Source organism: Gouania willdenowi, chromosome 1, assembly GCF_900634775.1.
Source record: "Gouania willdenowi chromosome 1, fGouWil2.1, whole genome shotgun sequence".
Classification (NCBI taxonomy): Eukaryota; Metazoa; Chordata; class Actinopteri; order Blenniiformes; family Gobiesocidae; genus Gouania; species Gouania willdenowi.
In genome coordinates, this window is record NC_041044.1 from 4,927,485 (window position 1) to 4,955,220 (window position 27,736).

At 37.1% G+C, this 27,736-nt stretch overlaps 2 protein-coding genes across 4 annotated transcripts in view; one reads left to right on the plus strand and one right to left on the minus strand.

The window, feature by feature from the left end:
- syngr1b (synaptogyrin 1b) overlaps positions 1-1,850 on the minus strand; it is a 28,830-nt gene extending 26,980 nt beyond the window's left edge. For both annotated transcript variants that reach the window (XM_028460323.1, XM_028460330.1), the window contains exon 1: positions 1,749-1,850. In XM_028460323.1, coding sequence (XP_028316124.1) covers positions 1,749-1,850 — 102 coding nt within the window. The remainder of the gene's footprint in view (positions 1-1,748) is intronic.
- Positions 1,851-8,247: 6,397 nt separating this feature from the next.
- Positions 8,248-24,487, plus strand: ift27 (intraflagellar transport 27 homolog (Chlamydomonas)). 2 transcript variants are annotated; one of them, XM_028460345.1, is made up of 7 exons: positions 8,248-8,450; positions 8,820-8,899; positions 19,148-19,207; positions 21,237-21,296; positions 22,682-22,799; positions 23,434-23,543; positions 24,230-24,487. In XM_028460345.1, the coding sequence occupies exons 2-7, from the start codon at positions 8,897-8,899 to the stop codon at positions 24,326-24,328; spliced, it is 450 nt and encodes a 149-aa protein (XP_028316146.1). In that variant the 5' UTR covers positions 8,248-8,450; positions 8,820-8,896; the 3' UTR covers positions 24,329-24,487. The 2 variants fall into 2 exon arrangements, with proteins under 2 accessions (XP_028316146.1, XP_028316142.1); XM_028460341.1 differs by having other exon boundaries at positions 8,248-8,439.
- Positions 24,488-27,736: the final 3,249 nt, after the last annotated feature.

Here is a 27,736-nt window from a genome sequence, read left to right on the forward strand (position 1 = left end):
GCAAGTTTTTTTTTCTTAAGCCAAGCCTACTACTTTTTTTTCTGGACATCTCTGAATAACTCTTTAATGGGCACCAACTAAACAATTCCAGGGCAAATATATTCAGGCTTTACTTACTCTTCTGACTTTAGTGATGATTGACAAACTGAGCAAAGATTGTGCATCACTTCACCAAGTATTACTGAAAAAACTACATCCCTTAATTTCTCACCCACAGGCTGATTAGCAAATAAACAGTCCAAAGGGCTTACTGCTAAAACAATGGGCTCTGAAAACACACAACATCATGACAGATATACACAAAATGACACAAAACTGCACAAATACACAGAAAAACTTCAAAAGATGACACCAAAACACACAAAATAAGAGAAAAATGTACAAAATAAAAAGAAAAGTATGCAAAATGACTTGTTACACACACAACAGTAGCAGAAATACACAGAATGACTCCCAAAACACACAAAATACCAGAAAAATGCCAAAATGACAACAAAAAACACACAAAATGACCCATCATATCACACAAAACAACAGCAAATAACACAGAATTACTTCAAAAACACACAAAATGACAACAAAAGCCCACACAATCACAAATATATAAATAGACAAAAAGTACACAAAAGGACTCAACCCATAACAGCAGCAGAAATACACAGATTTATTCCAAAAACACACAAAATGACGATAAAAATGCATAAAATCAGCACAAAACAGAAACACAAAATGACACACAGAAATGAATCCAAAGTCAGACACAAAACAAAACAGCAAAAAATACACAGAACGACCCCAGAAAACACACACAATGAGATGTAAAACACAAAACAACCAAAATGACACATAACACACAAAACAAAAAACACAAGATATGACTCCAAAAAACACACAAAATGACAACAAAAATGAATATAATCAGCCCAAAACACAAAATGAAACAACTATTACAAAAGTGGAAGAAAACATAGAATGACAACAAAAGGACTCATAAGTCACAGAATCCAAAATGAAACCAAAAATAAACACAAACTAACATAAAAATGCACAAATTGACAACAAAAATACACAAAATTACTTTACAAAGTAAGCAACAGCAAAAATTACACAGAATGACTCCAAAAACACACAAAACTGCAACAAAAAACACACAAAATAAGAGAAAAATATACAAAATGACAACAGACATACAGGATTTGTAACACACAAAACAGCAAAAATACACTGAATGATCCAAAAACACACACAAAAAAAACAAAAACAAAAAAAACAAAACAAACGAATACTCACAACAGCAGAACAAAATGTACGAAGAAATACATAAAATTACTCAATAAGACAAGAAGGATGTAGAATTAACAATACACAAAACGACTCATAACAAACAAAACAGCAAAAATACAAGAAATGACTCAAAAGAACACATAAAATGACAACAAAAACACAGGATCCAAAATTAATCCAAAACTAAACTCAAACTAACGGAAAATGCCAAAATGACAACACAAATACACACAATCCTTTGATGTTTCCTGCGTTAATACGCTGATTGAACGTTGACCACGTGACCCTCAGATCAGGTGATCACATTACTGTGGCCCCCACTGTGATAACATTTGTGTATGATAACATCTGCTCTGGAGGCTCCACTGGGCCCCAATCAATTCAAACACATGGGAATCAAAGCGCGTTGCTATGGCGATAATCAAAGTTATTTACTATTATCCTCTCAGGTGTTCCGGACTCACCCAGGACACGATGCGCAGGATGGTCTGAGGCTGCTGGAGGAAAGTGACGGGGTCGAAGGCTCCTCCGGCTTTCCCGGCTCCGTACGCCTGCATCCCCTCCATGGTCCTCCCGCTTAGGACTCTCTGCACCTGCCCTCACCGACGGACAGCCTCGCTTCACCGGCTTCCACTGCCTCGAGCCTCCGCTGGTTCTCTGGGTGTCGGTGCCGGGTAGAGCAAAGCCTCGTCCCGGTGACCGTGATGCTGCTCGCGCTGCTCGTTCACAAACGCACGGTCACGGGAACGGGAGCGCGCCTCCGTTGGCACGCCTCTAAAGGAGCGCGCGCCTCTGCTCACAGGACCATCACACGCACAGTCACGCGCTCCAGACTTTAGACAGAAAAGATCACTGACCATTACTGAGCATTACTGGATGGAAGATATTATGATTAAGAGATGGAAGATATTATGGAAAAGACAGAAATACACTACATAGAAATGATAAAGTGTAAAAAGAATATAATAAAAACAAAGGTACAGGGGACAAAGGATAAAGAAAGACAATCAAATAAGTCCATAGAGACTTAAATACCAAAAATAGCAAAAGCAAACCAAGAGAAGAGAGACAAATAGTAATCAAATAAAATACTAAAAAATAAATAGGTTGCACATAAAAACAACACTAAGCCTTTCAAAACAAAAGAGCAGATTAATTGAGAACCTGAATGTTAAACTTTTATCACACAAAACTGTGATTGTCTGATCATAACATTATCAGAGTTAATATCAACATTTAGAATATTTGTGAGGAATCTGAGGAACAAGGGTTAATGTATTTTCATTGTTGTTTTGTATATGTTTCTGTTATTTTTTATTGTCATGTTTTGGAGTCTTTTTGTAAATATGAATTCCCCCATTTTGTCTGCTTTTGTAATTTTGTGTATATATGCTGTCAGGGTTAAGCAGACCTTTATGGGCCTTTACTAAGTTGGATCAGTATATCCTGATATCTCTACGTTAGCTTCATCTAATCAAACATTCTCCGTCACAGAGCCCCTGTACTACGATGCAGGATATCAACACATTCACTTAAGATGGGATTTCAGCCTGAGGAATAATTCTTTAAAAAATGAAGTTTTAAAATCCATAATTCAGACCAAAAACAACATTGTTACTGCAGAAAAAAGCAGGAAGAAAAGAACACAGGCAGGGAGCTGCGAACATTGAACTGATTGGCTGCCAGCCATTTTCAGAACAGCTACCCCCCTCACTGCCAACCATTTCAGAGCGTTTTGACTGATCTTTGAAGACCCACAGAATAATTTGTACTAAGACAATGTAAAATCTGAAACCAGATTCTGAAAAAATAGAATCTCTACTTCCATTAGAATTGTATTTATTTATTTTTGTTTCTAGCTTCTTTTGTTTTTCCGTAATCAGCCTGTAATAATATAGGTAAGTTTCACACAAAACGCCTGTTTCTGACAAAAAGCTGAGGAAAAAGGCTTTTTCTGAAAAAACCTGTCAGTGACTTTGAGGCTTTTTTTTTTTTTGCTTTAGTGACACCTCACCCTTGTTTCTACGGTGGCTGGGAAGTATCAAGTGAATGCATTTACAGAAACGAACACAAATGCAAAAAGGTCACAACGAATGCAAAATGGCCACAACGGAAGTGTATCCGCAACGGAAGTGTATCTGAAACGGAAGTGTTTCCGACGGACCGATATTATAATATGATAGCCTGATATGAAAAATATAAGAGTATCCTAATCAACTTTCACTTACTTTCATACATATTTCGATGTCTTTTTCTTGTTCTTCTCTGTTGTGGTGAGTTAAAAACATCCGCCAGAAACGTGTCCGTCTGTAATAAAAGTCCGTCGGAAACACTTCTGTTGCGGAAACCCGGTGGCTGGGAAGTGTCAGGTGAATGCATTTACAAAAACAAACACAAATGCTAAAAAGGTCACAACACAAAGGCAAAATGGCCACAACGGAAGTGTTTCCGACGGACCGGTATCTAGCTAAATGTCAAGGCGATGACATGATTTGGTTTGAAGTTTAGACTGGCATGGCATGGATAGTGTTCTGTTTCTGTGTTCTATTTGTAAAGTGGCACAGCAAATTTAGTCTTAGTCATAGTCTTTGGACTAAAAGGCAAGTTTTAGTGAACATTTAGTCATCAGGACTATTTCAGTTAGTCTAGTTTTAGTCAGCTATGCTTTTATGTCAGACTCAGTCAAAGAAAAGCTTGATTATTTTACAAACTGCTTTTTTTTTGGTCTTTTTTCCTTTACCAAAAACATAGTATTGTATCGTTATCGTGAGCTTAGTATCATATATCGTCTTATGAACTTTGTATATCGTCCGACCCATAATAGATAGATGTAATGTAGAGTTAAATTGTGTTGCTATGGGTTACATCAATAAATCTGATTGGTCGGCTATGATGTGATGCATTTGATTGTTGTCTGTTCATTATATTTTTTGGTCCATTGATCATTTTAAAACCAAAAAATATAATTTACCCAGTAATGGTTGGGTGTAGATATGTAATTAATTACTTTATTTCTTTTAAAACGTACTTAAGTACAAGTCAAATGACTGATTTAGAAATATACTCATAAAAGTACGAGTACCCATAAAAGCAACTCATTTACGGTAACGTGAGTACTTGTAATCCCTTCCAGTCAGAAAGTCCAACATCCAGTTCTGCAGGAGTGTGTTAGATTAAGATTAAGATTAAATCGGGCTTTCGCCTTTAATTGGCCATTAGTACATTATTGGAATTTGTCTTCTGCACTTAACCCATCCCTGAGGAGCAGTCGGCAGCCATTTTGCGGCGCCTGGGGAGCAGTTCGGGGTTAAGGGACTTGCTCAACATCCCACAGTGACAGCCCCGGTGAGGCTTGAACCGGCAACCCTCCGATTACAAGCCCAGCGTCCTTAACCACTAGGCCACCACTCCCCTGTTCTGTGTTCTGTCACAGTTTGTTGACGATGTTGTTTGTTGATAGAGTTAAAGACTGAACTAAAAACACAAACACCATCTGGACCAATGCGTTATTATTTTCCAGGTGCTCCAGGGTGCTCCAGGGAGTGCGGCTGATATTTCATCCTTCGTGGAGCGATTATGACGTTCGGTAAATTGAAGTGAGTCAAGTAAAATGGGGGAATGGAGGTTATGTGACCTTTGACCCCCCCTTGATTATTATGGAACCAGAATGGTGGCTGAGGCCTTGTTGGAGGATGGAACCAAAGCCTGACATTCGTCAGGACAAGCGTCACAGTTGTTCTCAGTGGGCTCAACATTCTTGAAGCCAAAATACGGCTCTTAGGGGCGCTTCCATCTTGTAAATTTGACACATAAATTTGACATTTGGAACCTGAGTTTGCGCAGTAGGGTCCGGTGGGAGGAGCCCTGGTAACACGCCCCACTCAGTTAGCGTAATACCCTGATGACCTACGCAGCCCAGCTACACCATAGAGGTTAGCACAAAACCACCATATATTTACACTCAAATATCTAAACGTACTCTATTTAAATATGCTGGTTCAAGAACTCTATGCTGGTGTATGGCCAATACGGTGGTTGTGTTGTAAATGTCATACTAACTAATGAGTATGTAGTGCGTTCACATTAGAATTAGATAGTATGAAAAGATTTAGTAGGTGAGAAATACCTAGATGTAAACTATTTGGGGACATTTTTGAAGTATGCACAGTGGGCACAGTAGTCATACTCAACCGCCCCATGATGCATTGCGAGCGGAATGTAAAATAGTCCTGGGTGCAGCTTCAAGCTAAAAAATTAAACATCCCCTTTTCAAAATAAAAGCATCTCTTGTTGTCTTCCATTAATTTTTTAGATGTTGCTCTTGTTTTGAAGTTAACCGGAAGTTTAGTCAGTAGCACAATGGAGGGTCTCTGAAAATCTCTAAAATGTTGGAATAAAATGTGTTTACGTGAGTTTTATGGATCAAATGAGCACATATTGATATTCTACTTGGTCACTTTCTCAAATAAAATGTTTTCATAACTTTCAAAGGTGGAGAATCAACAGAGATATTTAGCCTCAGTGTGAACAAGGTTTTTGTCATTGTAGGTTGCAAATGCATCTTGGGAAACTTGGAAGTATACTTTAGTGGGAATGCTCATCATTTTAATCAATGTATAGTACGGAGTGTGACATATACAACACGGCCTATATATATATATATATATATATATATATATATATATATATATATATATATTTTTTTTTTTTTTTTTTTAAATGATCAGTTTTTAATTAAAGATCAATACAAACATTGGCTGTTTACTAAAGGTGTGATGATATATTGTGATATTTGTGTAGTTTTGTGTCTTCAGTGGGAATGCTCATCATCGGTCATCATACTTATAGTATATAGTAGACAGTATATATACTCATTGAGTTTGTACTGTAGAGTGCGGAGTGTGACATTAAGAACACAGCCAGTGTCTGCGTACTCCTCAAAGTCCACTTCCTGGTTCTTGGTGGCAGCCTCTCTGAACACTGACCAGTCAGTGCGTTCTAAACAGTATCCATGGTCCAGTGCATTGGCACCTCTGGTCTCAAAGGCCACATATTGATCGATTTGAGGGAGAACCTTAGTAGGCAACAGTAATTCCTTCCTCAGAGGTGCAGGAAAAATAATAAAGAAAAGGAAAGAAGGAGAAGGAGAAAATCCCAAATATAAAGACATAAAAAGCTGAAAACAGTGGAGGCAGTGACTCAGTTGAGTGTGTTGTCATGTGATCAGAAGGTTGAGAGTTCAATCCCTGGCGAACCCTGTCCAAGTGCCTGTTTTCCTAGAGTAGCGGTCTGCAATCTTTACTCTCAAAGGAACCATTTTGCCTCATCTCACCTGGATTAAAGTCCTTCCGGTGCTGAAAAATACCTTCTCAATGAGGACAATACAGTGTACTAAATTCTTTGCAGTTAAAATTATATAGAATATTGTTTGATTTAATTTGATTTATAGTGATCATGTAAATGGCAACTTAAAAGCAGTTTGAATTAAAATCAAATAAAATAACATCAAGAAATAACAAAACAGTATCTTTCATCTTCAAATTCTTATGCATCTCAGTTTACATGAATGAAATGTTATATAAAGAAGATTTTTATAAGTTAATGTATTTGAAAGGCAACAAAAGTAACTTGAATTTGATAACACATGATCACTTGCTAATTTCTCATTTCTTGCCAAACATAAAACATGCATATTTAACCTGCACATTGGCAGTTAAATGAATCTGTTTCCACACAATTAAAATCTCTATTTTCTTCCAGAATAGTGTTTATGTTGGTTTAGTTATTTTACCAGGGATTTAAAACTTAAGGTTAGCCACAGGTGCAGGAAAGTTGATGGTCTGTAGATGTTGTAGGAGGTGAAGTAGGAAGGTGCTGAGTCATTGCACAATGTGATTTAGTTTTAGGTTAATAAATTGTTATATCATGGTTTTATTTTTCATTAATCATTAATAGTTTCTGTAAGAAAATAACTCTTTATTTCAATATTAGCTATAGGGAGCCATTGCAAAACAGTCAAAGAGCCACATGAGGCTCCAGAGCATTGTTGTTGTTGTTGTTGTTGTTGTTGTTGTTGTTGTTGTTTGTGAGAAACTGCAGGACTTTAGAATAACTAACAAGTTGTTTAAAAAACAATTTCCTGTTAAAAAATGAATGCCACCATGTTATACATGCATTAGAACACTGTGCAAACTGCAAAAATCAATAATAATAATAATAATAATAATAATAATAATAATAATAATAATAATAATAATTCTTTTTAATTTATTTTTTTTAACGAAATAATTCATGTTATTTGTGTAGTATTTCGGATTTACATGAACATTTATTTATTTTTAAAATATGATTGTTATGAACTCAGATATTTGGTCGTTTTCAAAACATGTCTTTATTTCTCTAAAACAATAATATTTCTAAAAATAAAAAAAATGATGAATTAATTAAATTAAAATGAATAAGTTCTGACTTAAATCCAACGGTATGGAAAACAAACATATTTTTGTTCATTTTAAATTCAGGAAATAAATGTTCCATCATTTAGTTGTAATTTTTACTTTGGTGTGTATTCTGTAATACAGGCATTAAGTATGTCACACAAATATGTGTATCCAAGTTTTAAAGTTAAATATAAGTAATGCAAAGTGTATTTCTAAGCTGGTACAAAGAGCAAGAAAAAAACGCCATCTTGTGGTCATAATAAATAGTTTGTTTATGTGTAAATTGTATGTTTTACAGCAAAATTATCTTGAGATCTGTTGAAATGGCATTTATTAATAATTTAGTTTGATCATCATATTAAATTAACTATGTGAGCAACTCAGGGTGAAGGAATCAGGCCTTGTTTTGGCCTGGAAGTCAAGAAAAAGGGAAAAAACTTTTCCATAACGTCACCACTATCAGCCAATCATAGAGTAGTTGAGCTGTAAACGCACACCTCCGCTTGACCAATGAAACGCCACTTCAACGCGTTGCTAGGAGACGCGTCTTGTCCGTGTTACCGGGGCACAAAGAAGAGCATTAGTTACCATACATTTAGCCACTATAGCACAGAAAACAGCTCATTAAACCGTTTTAATGAAACAGAGCTCGATTAAAGAGTCACGGACGTCTTGGTTAAGATGGTGAAGTTAAGGTCCAAGTGTTTGCTCGTCGGTAAGAACTTTGTACGTGTAGTTTGAGTTGAAACCATAAAGCTAAAGATGCTAACACAAACATCCTAGTCTGTCTTTTCTCAGATCTAAGGGTTACATTAATAGTTATAATTACCAACAAAGTGTGGACCTAGTTATGTATGATATCAATTGTCACAGTATTAAATTAGCTAAATGTTATAATGTTATTATGGTCATTCGTTTATCTTTTCTTCCCTTTTTTATTTTTACACAGGGTTTTTGTGACTCATGATCAGTTCTCTTTCTCTCTCTCTGTCTGTGTGTGTGTGTGTGTGTGTGTGTGTGTGTGTGTGTGTGTGTGTGTGTGTGTGTGTGTGTGTGCGTGCGTGCGTGCGTGCGTGTGCGTGTGTGTGTGTGTAGGGGATGCAGCTGTAGGAAAAAGTGCACTTGCCTCTACATTTTGCGGTGATGGTTGTCCTTTCCAGAAGAACTACAGCATGGTAAGAAGTAGGGCTGGGCAATATGGACCCAAACCCATATCTCGATATTTTTAACTCAAAGTCTGACCAGAAAAATAACACACACACACACACACACACACACACACACACACACACACACACACACACACACACACTTATTAACAGCTGCACAATATGTGCCATTTCAGTCTTTCTCTACTCTCAGGGACAGCACGTGTGAGTGAGTTCTGTTGTGTAGCTTGTTTAGGGGAAGTTCTGGGTTAGGACGCACTCAGAAATCCATCGAACTGTGCTTTTTATGCTGTTTTGAGAAGTAACGAAAGTAGCGACTCCTAAAACAAGTATTTTGATCCAAAATAAGATAAACAAATATATATCTCAGAAATATGATGAAATAGTAAGTAAGGACACTGTTTGACTGCACTCTATGAATAATATTAAATACTAGGCAAGACCTGTTTTCACAAGGTGAACCTTAAAGATGCAGTCCGCAACTCTCGGATTCCTCTCTCCCCGTCCCGCCCGGCTGCCCTGCCTCCAAACTTTCCGAAGTCCCTCCCTCAGAGGAGCTAACACGCTAACGTTAGCCCGACAGCAACAACACAGTAATATAACATGCATTGTTAAAAGAATATTACCGCAGCGCTTCTCTCTCTCAATGTGCACACACCTCGGCAGCAGCAACAACACAGTATCATTTACAGCAGTCCAAACGGAGGCTGCTGCGCACACACAAACAACACATGCACTACAGAGTTCTAGTGTAACAATAATTACGAGTCAAACATAATGTAAATCAAGCAGCAGTAATTACAGACCATACACTGTAAAAAAGACAGTGCTCCAGCTCGGGAAAGGGGCGGGGCCTGTGAGCAACAGCTGTCAGATAGTCCATCAAACACAATCCTGGTTCTGATTGGTTCTTTTTGCTCGGTCACAGTGCATTCTGGCAATCTGCCAAAGGCTGCAGGAGCAGCAGGGGGCAATTCTCAATGAGTCTGTTTTTTTTCACACAAACTACTAATTTGATGGAAATCTGTCCTTACATAGTGACAGCTTTAGCAAATATGACAAAAAGTTACTTTTACAAGAGTTACAGGCTGCACCTTTAAATATGACCTTAAGCGTAAGTCAAGGTCACACATTGAATGGAAATGTTGTTCAATGGTACCAGTCTGAGCACTGTATCTCAATTTATGGCCAAGTTATAGGGAAAAAAGTATTTTTTTGTTTGTTTTGGCTGAGCTTCGTCATCCTGAGAGCAATGAGGTCTCACTTTTTCCAAGGAGTTCTTGACCTTAAATATGAAATTAAATATGAAAGGTCAAGGTCACACATTGAAAGGAAATGTTGTTCAATGGTACCAGTGGCCAAGTTATAGGGTTTTTTTTTTTTGTGAGGTTATGAACTTTGACCCCCCCGATCTTTTTACTCGTAAAATAATATAATAAAATACTTCACGTGGGATGAGCTTTTCATAAATGTAAGCATAAAACTTATACAATACATATTCGTAGACACATGGAAAATTTTGATTTTTGACATTTGACGCGACCTTGAAATTATGCAATTTTTACCATTGCATAATTGCAATGGAGAAATGGTTTTTGAGATATGGAGAATTATTTTTCTTCTATTTTCAACTTTCAATATCTCAGGAACTCCAGCACATAGGAAAGGTAAATGTGGTATAGTAATACAGCCACCTACTCTCTCAGAATATATAAAACTATCTGCTATACATCCTATCTGGTGGACATGCCAGCTCCTCAAAATTGTAAAAAAAAAAAATAGTGTCTGTTTGGGTCTAGAACATGTTTGGGCCTTCAGTAAACTACTTAGCATATGTCTCAGCTCCCTGTAATTTGATCAGCTTAGAGCTATGAACATAGACTGTTCACATCACTAATGATTAGTCACATATATGCATTGGTCCTTGGGTCACACCCTCTGGAAATCTGAAAAAAAAAAAAAAAGTACAGTTTTTGTACTATTTTCATTGGCCCATAACTGCATGTGGGAATGTAAGAAAAACATCTGATCTCTGTTTTAATTTATAGTATAAAAGTTACTCTTCTTTGGGATATAAAACCATTTTTCTTTAATAGATTTGTTCATTTTCATTTTAGACCCCAACTATGGGTTATTTCACCACTCATGAATATTGAAAATCATTTACATAAAGCCATTGTAGCTTGGCTCTGTGTCTTATAATCATTTATATTTTATTAGTTTTTCCACCAGTAAAATATAAAAACCATTGCATCAGAAAAACATTTATTTTTGAAAACAAAGTATTTGTTTCTCATGTTCTACATTTTCTCTTTTTTTTTTGGAGCTGTTTCTCCTTCAAAATATATATCCATCATCCATATCATAACAGTGATTAAATGATTATAAAATAATTTTTTAAACTCCTTTTTGTGCCAAATTTGAGGCTGTCTGTCTCACAACAAGTGTCTGTGCAGTTCTCAGTTTTCAAAGCATTTTAATAACAGGAATACTGATTTTGTTGCAGTACAATAATGTAATTTAGCTTATAATACATTTGGTAGCACTGTCTAGACCAGTGGTTCTCACCCTTTTCAGTCCGCGACCCTCAAAATAATAATAATATCCACTGTTATGAGTGTTATCCAGGAAGTTTACTATTATTTGTGCCATAGTATATAGCAAGGCTCTGCAACCTGCAGCTCTGGAGCCTCATAAAATATTAAAATAATGAATTATTTCTTACAGAGGGTATTGATGATTAATGACGTTAACTTCAAATAAAATTATTATAAAACAATTTATTAACCACCTTCCTACTTCAACTCCTGCAACATCTACAGACCAGAAACTTTCCTGCACCTGTGGCTAACCTTAAGTTTTACATCCCTGGTAAGATAACTAAACTAACAAAAAAAGAAGGAAAATAGAGATTTTATTTGTGTGAGGAAAGAATTATTTATTTATTAATATGCATGCTTGATATGTGGCAAAAAATTTGCAATTAACTTGGGTTGACCGACATGATCATGTGTTACCAAATTCAAGTTATTTTATTTAGCCCTTCAAATCCAATTACTCATAAAATTATTCAATATTATATTAACTGTAGATAATTGTGTGCACCGTATTGTCTTCATTGAAAAAGTATTTTTTTCAGTTGTGGAAGGACTTTAAACCAGGCGAGATTAGGTAAAATGGCTCCTTTGAGAGTAAAGGTTTCTTGAAGGCATATGGCAGGGATCTGCAACCTTTACTCTCAAAGGAGCTATTTTGCCTCATCTCGCCTGGATTAAAGTCCTCCTGGAGCCAGAAAAAAAACCTTCTCAATGAAGACAATACAGTGAATTAAATTCTATACAGTTAAAATGACATAGAATAATGTTTGATTTCATGATTTGATTTATATTGATCATGTAAATGGCAACTTGAAAACAGATTAAAATAAAATGAAATAAATTAACATCAAGAAATAACAACTTAACAGTATCTTGCATCTCAATTTACATAACACAATGTTATATAAAGAAGATTATTTTTAGTTCATGTATTTAAAGGGCTACAAAAAGTAACTTGAAGTTTGATCACACATGATCATGTGATCAACACATGCTAATTGCTCATTTCTTGCCACACATAAAACATACATATTTAACCTGTACATTGGTGGTTAAATGAATCTGTTCCCACACAATTAAAATCTCTATTTTCTTTCAGAATAGTGTTTTTGTTGGTTTAATTATCTTATCAGGGATATAAAACGTAAGGTTAGTCACAGATGAAAGGAAAGTTGATGGTCTGTAGACGTTGTAGGAGGTGAAGTAGGAATGTGCTGAGTCATTGCACAACGTGATTTATTTTTAGGTTAATAAATTGTTATATCATGATTTTATTTGTCATTAATCAATAATAGCCTCTGTAGGAAAATAACAACTCTTTATTTCAATAGGTAATAATTTTAAAGCTATAGGGAGCCATTGCAAAAGAGTCAAAGAGCCACATGAGGCTCCAGAGCCGCAGGTTGCAGACCCCTGGCATATGGTGACCCCCTCTGAGTGTCTCGCAAGCCCAAATGGGATCCTGACCCCAAGATTGAGAACAACTGTGTTGCAGGAACAACAAACAAATCTTCTTGGTGAGCCTCCAAGGTAAAATGATCAAATAGTGACACGTATACATGTGTTATATATACTGTAGTTATCACTGGTGTATAGCTTGGTTTTCTGACCATGTGGCAGTAGATTGTTGCCCTACTTCCCCTACATGACAAGTGACCTTTAAAAGTTAATGTTGCGCCCTGAGCTGTGTATGTTAAACTCTGATATAACGGCTACTTTAAAGTATTAATACAAAATGTACTTTTAAAGAAAATCTACAACTTTAAAACTGACTTTATTTTAAAACACAATACATACAGAAAAAAGATATCCTCTTGTCATTTGTTGACATTCAAAATGTTACTTTTAAAACAATAAAAAGTTTAAAAAATAATAATAACTGTGTGCATCTCTTGATTTTAAGAGTCAGGTTGTCATGTTGCTTATTAGCACCAGTAGAATGAAGTCCTTATGAAAGAGAAAATCTGGTTATAGTAAAGCTTTATATAAATCCATGATTTTAGTGCAAAACTGCTCTCCTAACACAGCTGACTTGACTGAGTCATGTGCTCTATACCAGGGGTTCTCAACCTTGGGGTCATATCTTTTAGCTGAATGTTAATTTCATTTTCTGATTGTTTTTTTATATATAATTTTATTATTTTACTTTAAAAACCACATCCAAAACATTCAAAGTCTAACACGACTGCAACATTTTTCTTTTGTGGTGAAACAAAACATGTCATTGTTGAGACGTTGAGAGTGGGTGTGTAGACGTGTGCGTTGTGTTGTGTAGACGTTGTATATAGTGTGTGTTTGTGTGGGAGTTTGCTGGTTCAGTACCTGTACTGGTGGCCTTCCAGAATGCTGCAGTATTAATTATCGACATTCCCGTCACCTCAGAACACCTGCAAACTGCTGACAAAGCACGTGTTTAACACACACACACACACACACACACACACACACACACACACACACACACACACACACACACACACACACACACACACACACACACACACACACACACACACACACACACACACACACACACACACTTAAACCACCTGCGTGGTTAGGATAAGTAGGTGTATGGATCAAAATACAGTAAATGTGCGTTCACTCCCGACTGCGTCCAGTCCTGAAAGTCCTGACTGAGGGAATTGGTGATCTGACATGACCCCATACATCAGAGAGTTAAGTTAATGACACGGTTCCCTCCCTGGTGTGGATTAGCATAAATAATGTAGATTAGCCTCGTCTGCATCAGCATTAATTGCTACAATATGCTGTTGTGCACTTCAGTGATTCCACTAGTAAATTGAAAGGAAAAGACCTCTGCAAGTCCTTGGAACGCCTGCCAAGTATTTTATCCACACCAAACTAAACAAAAAGAAGAAGAAAAAGAAAAGAAAAACAAGTTTAGGAAAATGACATTATCTAATGAAACGACTGAAGTGATTTCAATAATAAAGTAAAGCTTACAAGAAATTAATCAGAGCTGCACAATGGATATAAAAATCTAAGATTACCTTCACACTCTTTATCATGGGAAAAAAATGACCTGTTCTATATCAGACTCAACGTTTTTGAAAGTCAGTAAAATGATGGTTCATTGTTCTATGAATCTATAATAACCACATTTATTTATTTATTTATCTGAATAATATCCACTGTTATCCAGGAAGTTTAGTATTATTTAGGCTATATTATATAGACATCTTAGAGACGTAATCCTTGTTTTAATCAGAAATAAAATGGGTTAAAAGTGAACAAAATGGTGGTAAAGGTGGTGAAATGGGATTTTAAAAACCACAGGAATTGGTTAAAAAAATGCAAAAACGGACAGAAAAAGTGGTAAAAAGCGTTCAAAGTGTAAATCTTCATACCTTCTTACCAAACTCCTGTTAGGCGGTTGCCTGTCAGCCAGGACCATTCGGCTCTGTCTTCATACAATCTCTGACTTACTGCTTCGGCGAGGCTTGTTCCCTTTTCCATCAGGTATTCATTAACATACTGGAACCATCTTTTCAGTCCAAGTATATCAATATTACGTTCCTTCATCACCTCCACTACCTGTTCTGCTTTCTGAAGGAAAGTTCCAACTTTAAGAATTCCAAGCCATAGTCCGTTAGTTTGTTCCTGTTTCGTTTTCCGTCTGATTCATCCGGTTTTCGAGTACTTGTTGCAATTGGCATAGCTCCAGCTGCTTGCTAGGCCTATCCTGGTGCTACCAGAGCCTGTGTAAATATTGGCTTAAAAGTGGCAGAGATGAGTGTGGGTTGGGGCAATGTAATTCAAAAAAGTAGGAACAATTAGTTTAAACTGGCAAATAACGGGCATGACAAATCGGGAATGTGGTTAAATTGGCAAAAATTTGCATGAAATATGTATATTGGAAAGAAGTTAAAAGTGACAATAATGGGATAAAATATGGCAAGGTTGGTTTAGTTTCAGAAAATGGAATTGAGCTAAATTTTTTCAAAAAATATTCTTAGTTTCTTGAAGGAATCTGACAACCCCCCCGAGTGTCTCCTGACCCCAAATGGAGTCTCGATCCCAAGGTTGAGAACCCCTGCTATACGTACATTACTGCAGCTTGTGTATCTATGAAGCTAAAGGCAGTAGTTCCTATTGGGCGCTAAGCTAACTGTAGAAGATGAATGTTTGTATATATCCTCATGCATCAGGCTTTGTTTTATTTTTATTAGCTTAATTCTAATAGGAGTGTACTGGTGGGAAAGGTGCTCGTAACTGTTGCTATGCAACATATACAACACTAATTAGGAACCACAAGACTTTTAGGTTCACACTTTCTTTATTCCCCCCATGCTCACTCAGGCGGGGGTGTCCAAATGTGGCCCCTGAGGGCCACCTGTCCACCAGATGTTTACCTTATTTTCCTGTTCTAAAGGTCGTGGCCTCCTGAAGCCTCTGAACAGAACGTTTGAGTTAGAACAACACATGGACTACAGGACACACATACATGCATCCAACATACATCCATCAGACATCCATTCATACATCCTCACATCCATCTGTCTATCCATCGATCCATTTATACATCCATCCTTACATTCATCCATCATCCAACATCTATCTATCCTTACATCCATAAATCCATTGATCCATCCAACATCCGTCCAATGTCCATCCATTCATCCATCATCCATCCATCCATCCATCATCCATCCATCCATCATCCATCCATACATCCATCTTGACCAGTGTTGGTTCTATCAGTTTCTTATTGATTAAAAACATTTGTAAAATAATATTTGACATTATTGTTTCTACAATTAGAATAACTTTGAAAAACAACAAATACTTTCCCAATTGTTGTGCCTTTCTCATGTATCCCATGATGCTTTGCTCCAAACTCATTGAAAAAAGGAGAATGATCTTTTACCTACATTTCCTTCGTCCTGTTCTTTAACGTTAGATGTTGAAGGGTAGCTGAGGCTGTTGTCCATTCCACTCACGTCCTCCTTTGAAAATGTCAGACGGCCTGTTAGCAATATTCTGAGCTTATTTGTTTCTAACAGGCTCTCATTGACATTCCAGCGAGAGTCTTCCTGTGCATCACAGCAGCTCATTACTGCACTGAAGAGGGACTGCAGCACGTTCTGTGTGTGTGTGTGGGTGTGTGTATAAAGGGAGTAAATGTTAGTGCGATGTGTGTTTGTTTATTACACAGAAATCCGACATGGTTAGTTAGGTGTGAGCCCAGGAGATCCGATCAATGTTGAATCAGATTTTCAGCCTCACTTTGCTTCTTGAAGGTTGCTGCTGATTTGAGACACAGGTGAATACTTAGAGGGAGAAGGCAGCTTGCATGTGTCCGGCCCACTTATCCTTCATTTAGATCTTCATTGCTGTTTTTTTTTTCTCTCTCTTCACACAGCTTGTATTTGATCTTCCTGCTGAGCTACATCTGTATGCCTTTCTCAGAAGCTGCTGTTTTTATATCAGCCTCTTTTAACTGCTTCACCCTCATTGTCCACTTTTAGTCCAGATTAAATACAGCTTTATGCCATTTATTTAGAACATTATAAATTGGTGGCAGATTAACATGTCTTCTTTCATTACAATTATTTTTCTTCAAACTATGGATCTCTGCCGCTCCTTCACTTTGTAGCTAACTATAGGTTTCTATAGCTCTCTATAGCTCTTTTTAAATCTCTATAGGCCTTTATAGCTATCTGTTGGCCTATATAGGCCTTTATAGACCTCTATAGGTCTCTATAGCTATCTGTTGGCCACTATAGCTCTCTATAGGCCTCTATAGACCTATATACTGTAGCTCTCTATAGCTACCTATAGGCCTCTATAGGTCTCTATAGCTATCTGTTGGACTATATAGGCCTCTATAGGTCTTTATAGCTCCCTCTAGGCCTCTATAGACCTTTATAGGCCTCTATAGGCCTATATACTGTAGCTCTCTATAGACCTCTATAGGCCTCTATAGGCCTATATAGACCTCTATAGGCCTCTATAGGCCTATATAGACCTCTATAGGCCTACATACTGTAGCTCTCTATAGACCTCTATAGACCTCTATAGGCCTCTATAGGCCTATATAGACCTCTATAGACCTCTATAGGCCTCTATAGGCCTATATAGACCTCTATAGGCCTATATACTGTAGCTCTCTATAGCTACCTATCGGCCTCTATAGCTCTCTAGGCAAGGTAAAATTATTTGTACAGTACATTTCATACATAAGGCAACTCTATGTGCTTCACATGATCAAAAAGCAACAGAAAACATTCAACAGCTTAAAAATCAATAAGAACATTAAAATCAGCAGCAAAAACATTTGAAATGATTAACAAACATATATCAGCAATATCATGACCAAAAATCAATCAATCTAGCCATACATACATACATACATACATACATACATGATGTATGTATGTGCCCTTTCAACTGTGCCCTATAAAGGGGTTTGTACAATATGTCCCTTTATACATCCATCCATCTATCCATCCATCCACACTGTACTTCCATCAAACACATATCTATCCATCTTTACATCCATCTGTCTGTCTGTCTATCTGTCCATCCATCTGTATCAGTTTCTTATTGATTAAAAAAATGTTGAATAATGTTTACCTTTGTGTTTCTGCTATTAGTATAAAATTAACACATCTTCATTCTTTCGACCCATTTTTCTTCCAACCTGAGCTGTGGATCCTCTAGGCTGCTCCTCTGATCTGTTATACTTGTGTTGTTGGATGCAGTGGGTGGTGGGCAATGATCTGCTGGAGAACATTTTATTTTAGTCCATTCATTAGTGGAGGAAGACAAACGCGTGACTCCATCTGAAGGTTACTGTGTCATAAGGTGGCTTTCAACAAATCTAATTAGGAATCATTGGAGCAGTTTGGTTCTGACCTTCAAAGTGTGAAAAGTCACACGTTAAAGATCAAATTAAAATGTTTGAAACTCAGAAATGTTGTAAAAGTTTCTTGAATCAATTTTGTAAGAAAGAAGTCGGAACATGGCTTTAGTTTACAGCAAATATACAGTATTTCTCAAATTCAAAATTCTCAAATGCAATTATAGGAAAGATGTTGCAGTTAAAACTCGTTTATGAAAAAAAATCAGCTTTTGTCCAAAACTTCAAAAGGAACATCAATATTTTCTTCCCCCAATTTATCTAAACACTGAACGTAATATGGGTAACTTTTATCACTCCAAAATGTGATTATCTGATGTGAGAGTCACATTATAAATCATTTAGAAACATTAACACGGGAAAGAACAGAGTTTGCTCTAAAACCTTGTTTTATTAAAAAGAAAGTTTATAATTCATTGTTGCTTTATGTGGTTTTGGATTCATTTTGTGCTTTTCTTTTGTCATTTTGTAGGTTTGTAGAATCATATTGAAGTTTTTGTCCTTGTTTTGTATATTTGTAGTCATTTTTTGTGTACATTTTTAGTCATTTTGACTTTTAATAAGCAACCGAATATGAACATAAACAATTATATAAAAGATAAAGATTTTTTTTTTAACCCTTCATATTTATTTAAGATTTTGTGGTTCATAAAGTAAAAGAGTGTGAAAAACACATGGTTAGCGAATAGTGGGGTCATGTTTGCTTAGAGGCACTGAGCGTCACCTACTTTACATCACACAATCGCTCTGTAATCAGGCTTTGCTTTGCAGACGACAGGAGTGGAGCTGCAGCTGAAGTGCGTCAACATCCCCGGGACCAATGACAGTGTGGTGAGTCTGGACTTCAGCTCCTTTAACCCTAGAACACCATCACTAACGGCGGGTGATTTCTACCCAATATAATATACCCAACAAAAGGTAATTATCATCAAAATATATAAAATATGACATTACATGACAATTTAGTGTTGAGTTTTTTATTTTCAACTGTGCCCTAGGTTACCAAAGTGGGGCACGGGTACCCCCAGGTGTACTCAAATTGTCATAGGGGTACATAAATTAACTTGATTTATTTAGTGCTTTTAGGCCTACACTGAAATAGTCCCAAAGCTCATTCACCCATTCAGTCACCAATGGGACTGATTAAGAGTTAAAAATAGCCTAATAACATTGGAAACTAGAATTGAAATAGACAAGCAGTCAGGAGACTTCAAGCTTTGCCACAAATGACATGTTGGCCTCTGTAGGACTCTTGACCCTCTAGTGGTGACAGTGACACAATCTTGTAAAAAAAGCGCAAATATGACGAGAACAACGTTGTTTTGTTCTTGCCAGACGTGTTGCCAAGACTTTGATGTCATTTGCCACCACGTACTTAAGTGGATTTTCAGCTTTGACAAACATGAAAACAAAAAATAGAAAAACACTTTGCGTAGAGAACGATTAAAGACAGGGTTGGTAGATTTCAGAGAGAATTTTCACAGTAGGGCTACATTGCATACGATATTTTAAATGTGCAGGAGTAAGGGGTACGTGGCTTCAGGTTAAATGTCTGAAGGGGTACAGCAGTGTGAAACGTTTGGGAACTACTGAACTATGCCATGCCTAACAAAAGGGGAAAACAAAAAACTACCCTGGATGGACTTGGTCTTTGGTTCTCCCCTTACTGGGGCATCTGAGGCTTCCCTGGTGAAGACATAGTGACACATGAACAGCTGCAGGAGAGTGAAACAAAAAAATGGCATTTTTTGATTGGGTAAAAATGATCACCCTGACTAAATATTTTTATCACCATATGAATTTCCTTGGAATTTAACACTTTGTGATATTTATTTACAACTACTGGACTAAATAAAGATAGCATGGAAATACCAGGACCACTTTTACTTACTTTATTCCTTAGATGCAGTCAATACATAGAGCAGTGATTCTCAACTGGTGGGTCGGGACCCAAAAGTGGGTCGTAGACTTGTACTGGGTGGGTCGCAGACAGCTGGTCAAAATTAAATAAATGCTTAATGTCTCTCATGTTGTATTTTAATTTGAAAGAAACTTTTCTTTTGATAGGCATTCTGTGAAATGCATGTTACACAGGAACATATGTAGATTTATGTTTGGAAAAAATATTATATATGTGTTTTCAACAGCTGTTTTTGAAAAACAACATTTTGTTGGTTGAATTCTAAAAAAATTCGGTCTCGATTTAATGTCCGTGGCAAAATGTGGGTCCCAGGGTGGGACCAGTTGAGAGCCACTGACATAGAGGGTATTAATAATGGGTCACTAACACTATTGCTGGGTGAAAAACACCTGCATGTGTGCCTGGAGGAAAAAGCAGGCTTTGGAGCAGGAGAACATCCACACCTTCTAAAACACGTGTCAAACTCGAGGCTCGGGGGCCAAATCCAGCCCTTCAGAGCATCTGATTCGGCCCAGCGCAATTTTCTCAAATGATTAACCTACATTTGCCCCAATTCAGTAAAAAAATAAGTATCTGTCATTGCTAAGATATTGTTGATGCCTTCCATACTTTGTCGAATTTATAAATGCAAGTGCAGAAATGGGGACATTAATGTTGAACATGTTTGATGAAACCCACGGCCCACTTGCGATCTAACTGGTCTGTATTTGGCCCTAAACTAAAATGAGTTTGACACCCCTGTTCTAAAACATCAGAGAAGATGCTGAAGTTACTCCAGAACGCATGACAAACACAACTTCATGAAAATAATGTAAATACGTTTGCCATTGCTGAGATGTTAAAATGCCATGGAAGGTGAGCGTGTTCTCATCTGTATTCAGTGTGAGGACGAGCTTTAATGTCCGTGTGTGACAGACTGCTTTACTCTTCCTCCTCCAGGAACTCTACATCATGGACTCTGCAGGGAAGGAGACTTTTATTGAAGTCTGTGAGAAAATGGTGAATAAGCTTACAGTTTTTTACTCTTACCTGCATTCACTGCTCAGCATCTTCATATGAGTGAGATATAAAAATGATTTAATGATGAAATGTCTTTAATATGCCTCTGCCTGCTTGCCTCTTCAACCCCAACGGATACACCGGCATGGGCAGTGCCAGCTTCTCACGGGTCTTAATGTTGTAAAGAATGAATGAAATCACACATTCTATACCACTTTGTAATGCTAAGAAACTAGAGAAGCTAAAACTGTAGCCAACCCACATTCAGAACAAAAGACCGCAGCACACATACAAGGCCATTATGTTCAAAGAGGGAAAAGTCGATAACTCCACAAACTCTGACTTTTTCAGTCCTATGCTTCACAAAATAAACACAGAGCTCTATAATAAGAGCCTATGTGAAACTACAGGCCAAAGGGAACCCACTGATATACATGTCGGGTATGTTACGTACCAAAACAATGCGACAAACTCAGAAAATACACAGCGGAAAAAGTCAGCATTGATGACAAATTGTGTCTTATTGTTGTATCTTATCAAAAGTTGCCCCAATGTGCATAATACTCCACATTTTGATAAATCCAATTTGTGTCGTCAGATAAACAACGCCATTACAGATAACTAGCCATTTCATAGTTGAGAATTCCGTCCAATGATTGCATAGCGCTCGTGTGTAAATTGGTCGGTCCCTCCTTTATCCAGCTCTGATTGGCCAGGGCTAAAGCCACTCCCATAGTGTTTGATATGACCAATTTCTACAGACTCTGAGCTTTAAAACACTATGTCAATATATATATATATATATATATATCTCAATAACATCCATGCGTAACGGCTGGAACCAAAATTTACGCATGTCACCACAGAAACCTGGATAAAAATGGGTATTTGTTTATTTCAAGCCAAACACCTTGTGGTCAAACATAAGATTATGGATGATTGGAATCGATTTGACTGACATATTTACAGCTCCAAACTTGTTTACAAACTTGTAGAAAACTTTGGAACAGTTGTGGCAAAGTGGACTTGATTTTTTTTGTACAAAAACATGTGTATCATTGGCCTCATGTTTATTATTATCACCAAACTTGCTGCAGTTGATGTCAATACAGTAGTTTAATCATTTCTGCTTTTATAGCCTTCGTTAATGAGAATTGGCTTTATATTTGATGTAAATCTCTAGGTTTTTTTGGCCGTACTATAGATTTCTGTATTTAAAACATGATTTATTGTCACTCAGTATCATATAGTTTCAAAATTTCACATAATCTGTAACCACTATGGGTCCTACTTCAATCCTAACAAAAATTAGCCATGTAGGTCATGTAGAAAAACTTGTATTTATTATGTGATTTTCAGAAAAAAACCATTATTCTATCTCACAGTGGGGTGAACCCTCATCAGTTTGCTTGGTGTTTGATTTGACCAATGAGGAGTCGTTCGCCAACTGCAGCCGTTGGATGGAGCGAGTACGAGCTCACTGCCACGGCCTCCACATCCCAGGTAACACGTTTCCTTTTAAAAAGACCAATGTCCCAAACTGCCTTATTGCTTATCAATAAATAATCACTAGACTTCTTAGAAGCATGGCAATAAGTGATCATTTCATTGGTCGAAAAATATTTATGCCGAAATAAAGTTCACATCAAACAGGAGAACCAATAGGAACATGTTCAGACCGATTTTTCTGCCATTTTGTGTGTTATAGAGACATTTTTGTTGTTTGTGTAATTTGTTTGTCCTCATACAGTATGTATTTGTTTTCTCGTTCTGTGTATTTTTGTGTATATTTTTTGTCCTTTCGTGAATCTTTTTTTTCGCGATTTTATGTGTATTTTGAGTCAGTTTGTGCGTTCTTGTTATCATTTTCTGTTTTTGTAGTTTTTTTGTGTCATTTTGTTGTCCTTTGTTTTTTTCTGTCATTTTGTGCACTTTTGTACTCATTTTGTGCGTTTACTTTAGGGGCAGCACAAAACTAGACCGAGGGCCCCAGGCCACCAGTTGCCCATGTCTGCTACAGATATTATTTTACATGTTGTCTGATAACAAAATATATTCAAAGGCAAGACAACAATGCTGCGTTTCCGCTCCTGTTTCTCTGATGTGTGTAATATTGTGTATTTGTGTGTATTTCCAGGTGTCCTGGTGGGCAACAAGTCTGACCTGTCTGCTCGAAGGCAGGTGAAGGCGTCTGTAGCCACGGAATGGGCCGAAAGCCTTGGGTTGGATTACCATGAGACGTCTGCTGTGAGTGTTAATCTCTTCCTGTGATCATGTTCCTACCTGAGACACACGGCTTTACATTGTGTTACTGTGGGATTTCAGTTTAGTTTCTGTAGCATCTAATCCAGAGGCGAAAATGTGATTGTTTGATCTGAGGGTCATTTTTGTGTAGTTTTGTTGTCGTAATGTGTGTTTTTGGACTTCTTTTATGCATTTTTATATTGTTTAGTATAATTTTCTCTTATTTTGAAAAATGTGTTTTGTATATTTCTTCTCTCATTGTATGTGTTTGTTGTTGTTTTCCGTTTTTGAGTTATTTTGTGTATTGTTGTTGTGTATTTTCTGATTTTCTGATTTTGTGTGTTTTTGTAGTCGCCTTGTGTGTTTTGTAGTAATTCTATATGTATTTTTGTTGTCCTTTTGTATGTTTTTCTTCATTTTATGTATTTCTGTTGTCATAATGTGAGTTTTTGGGGTCCTTTTTTTGCACTTATTATTGGTAGCTGTACAAAACTTGACTGAGGGCCCAATGTGGCCCCCAGTTCCCTGTATCTGGTCTAACCTTAGCTATCCAGTGATCCACCGTGATCATATCTTACAAACATAGATGCATTTGAAAGTAGAACAGTTGATTCCCTTCATTTCTGAAGGATGTTTTCTTTGGAAAAATAAAAGGATGGTGTTTTTTAATCTTAATGTGTGTTCTACAGAAAGAGATGGAAAACTGCGACGCACCGTTCCTCAGTTTGGCTCGAGCGTTCTTTGCTCTCTATCAGGAGCGCAGGGAGGTGATGGAGAACCTCGGCTAGGACACACACACACACACACACACACACACACACACACACACACACACACACACACACACACACACCCACACACACACCCACACCCACACTCACCCACACACACGCACACACACGCACACACACACACAGAGAACATTTAACAGGTAACATCAGAAAACATGGGTCAAGCATTTGTAAATAAAGTTTTGTGATGTTTTTTTCATTATTATATATATATATATATATATATATATATATATATATATATATATATATATATATAGTGAATCTTTGTTGTTTAGTTGTTCTTAAATAAAGTTGGTCAGTAATGAGTTTGTTTCTTTCTCTAAAGATTGTGAGAGTTTTAGAAATTGAGATGAAGGTGATTACCTGCTCTGCTTTCGGTTTAGATTTTATTTCTCTTCTTTAAAAAATAGTTTTCATGTCCATCCCACATTTTATTTCTTCACACAAATAGTCCAACCTAAAGGGTCACACAGCATTGCTCAAATAATGTCTCATTCACCATCGAGCAGTTCTTTGCATCATCTCCAAAATTTAGCAAAAAGTAGTTGAGGTATCATATGCAAGATGAAACCCTCCATTTGACCCTCCTGGACCATTTTTCCACTGCCTTGTTAAAATCAAATCTCTCTGCTATCAGTCCCCTGATCACTAGTAGTATTAACCTGTCCAGTCTAACCTAGCCCCCCTAAAGGGGCTATGGGATGTGGCTAAGGGGTATTATGAAAATTTCACTAATGGTTTTGCTACAGTAACATACATTCCTTTTGCTTCATTCAGAGGGTCAAAGTTGAAAAAGTTCTGAACGCGGAAACTCCTCTTCCTGACAACCCTGGCTCCTCCTACCCTATAAGAATGTTAGCTCCTCCTTCTAAAACTACCTCACAGCTAAAACAAACATAGCAGATTGATATCACAGTTAATATCTTAACGTTCAGTATATAAATTATCTAGTACATAGATAAACCAAAGAGTGCTCACAATCAGTTTCACTTTTAGTAGCCGTTATACCACCTCGTAACGCTTTTATGGGATGATTTGACGTGTTTGTGACCCAATGCAAACAATGAACTATCGTCTTAAATGGACTATTCCTGTGAACGGTAGAGGTGTTGATTAAAATAAAGTAGCGTAGCAGCTCATATGAGTATTTGAAACAGCTGACTCAGCTGATAGTTGAGAGTTTACTTTCCTGTGGCGCAGCGTGAGCGGTTACCATCAGTTCCATTTTTGGTCGCCGTTATACTGCGTCGTATCACTTTCATGAAATGATCTGACATGTTTGTGACCCAATGCGATGCAGCGGTTGGACAATACAATGGACTCATCTTAAATGGACTAGTTCTGTGGTCAGTCGAGGTGAGAAGACTGTTAATGATTTATTGCTGCTGCTGTGATAAACACACAAACTGGAGCAGCACCTGAAGCAGCGTGTATGTTTACAGCCACTCATGCATATGCATGAAGGCCCAAAAAATGGCCTATTTCGCAGTTTGTTTGGGTTTAAAAAATCAGTATTAAAAATATTTTTGTACTGCTAAAAGTTAAGTTTATATTTCATGGTTATTTAAAATTAGAAAGTGTCTGGAGGTACTTTAAACGTAGTCATAGCCCCGAGGACTATAGCTACATTTCCAGACCTTTTCTACGTAAGCACAATGTGCCTGTGTGATCGCTGTGCAGTCACCGCTAACGTGGGTTTGAATCTCACATTTGACAAATATTTTTTTCATTTTAACATATTTAGCACGGAAAATTCCACCTTTAAAAATTCATATCTGACAAAAATAAACATTTTAGGGTTAGGGATAGAGTTAGGGTTGCTGACACGCCCACCACGTAAGGTAGACCAAAAGTGCGTATCTGTGAATGAAGGTGGGTTGATGAAAAGGAGGCGGTTTTTTGGGCTGTCTAGAAATCATGAAACATGGAGGTTTCCCAGCGTTGTAAATGTCACTGATATCCATGAAAATGATAAAGTTCACTTTTAATTTGAAACGCCTTCATTGATAAACAATATAACAGGTTGATTTGATCAGATCATTCATCAGATTAATGTAGTGTGACTGAGTCACAGCTAATCTCTTTCCTTGATCATCATCATCATCGCTGTAAAGCGTGACAGAGTTAGATGCTGGAGATATGAGGAAATAACGTGGCCACAGAACATCCTGCTTTAATACAGAGGGATGTTTGCAGTGAAACAGAACTATTGGCTTCCATAATACACAGGTTTAAAAATAAATAGTTAAAAGTGACCTGAGCCTCATTAAAATATGTGTGGGAACAGTTTCTGGTCCATCCTCATCTGCATATGACAGCTTGTTTCACTCTGTAGTGAATCAAACTGTGACTTTACGTTGGACATAGTATGAAAATAGTTGAATCACTGTGACCAACGTGGACAGAAGTCTGCGTCTGTCAGAGTTTTAATTAATCATACAGCAGCAGCTGAGTGATCACGGCTGCTGCTGTGCGACGCATGAGTCCGTGTGGCTTCAAATTTAACTAATTCCATATTTCTAGTGCAATATAATGTTTCACCTTATGGGGGCGCTGCACTTATTCCAGAGTTAGAAGCGCGTAAGAGGAAAAGGACTTACGCACACCGGAGAATGCGCGTAAAGCCAGATTTGAATGGGAACACCCACATTTCAGGGCTGACAACTGACTTAAGTACAGTGGGAGAATAGCACACGGCCAAAAACAGTGCCGCTGCACGGCTTTTTGATGTACATGCTGAATGCACACAGAGCCATTTAGAGAGGGAGTTGTGACTTTGGTGTTACACGTTTATTTTTCGTGCTACTTACGGGTCCCTTTAACTCTTAACAGCTGTGACAGATTATGTGCGCGGCTGATGCACGTGCATGCGTGTGTGAGAGATAACTCACGGAGGAGATGGAGGTAGCCACACACAGTGTTTGATAAAAATATACTCAATTAGTAAAATGAAACAAAAAACAAAACAATATTTATACAAAAACGACACAAAGCGACAACAGAAATGCACAAAAATAAACAAAAAGTCTCCACAAACACAAAATGACTAAAAAACATATTTTTCAGAAAAATACACCAAACAACGACAAAAATGACTCAAAATACACAAAACTGAATAGTTATTTAAAAAAAATACACCATGACAACAGAAACGCACAAAACTACACCAAAAAAGATACAAAAATTCACAAAATGACTCCAGAAATCACACTACCATGGCAACAAAAAACAATAATTATACAAAAAAAAAAAAAAAAAATGCACAAAAAAACAGAAACAAAAACAAAAATGCACATGACAAAAAAAAAAAAAAAAAAAAAATTACATAAAAATACAAAAAAAATCTAAAAAGGAGTTAAAAAAAACCAAAAAAAAAAAAAACACATTCGTCATGCACATGTC

Excerpts from the sequence above, each read along its gene's own strand:
- ift27 (XM_028460341.1), top strand. The coding sequence starts at position 8,406 with ATGGTGAAGTTAAGGTCCAAGTGTTTGCTCGTCG. Across the intron at positions 8,440-8,819 it reads GTCCAAGTGTTTGCTCGTCG|GGGATGCAGCTGTAGGAAAA; the intron begins GTAAGAACTTTG and ends GTGTGTGTGTAG. Across the intron at positions 8,900-19,147 it reads TCCAGAAGAACTACAGCATG|ACGACAGGAGTGGAGCTGCA; the intron begins GTAAGAAGTAGG and ends TTTGCTTTGCAG.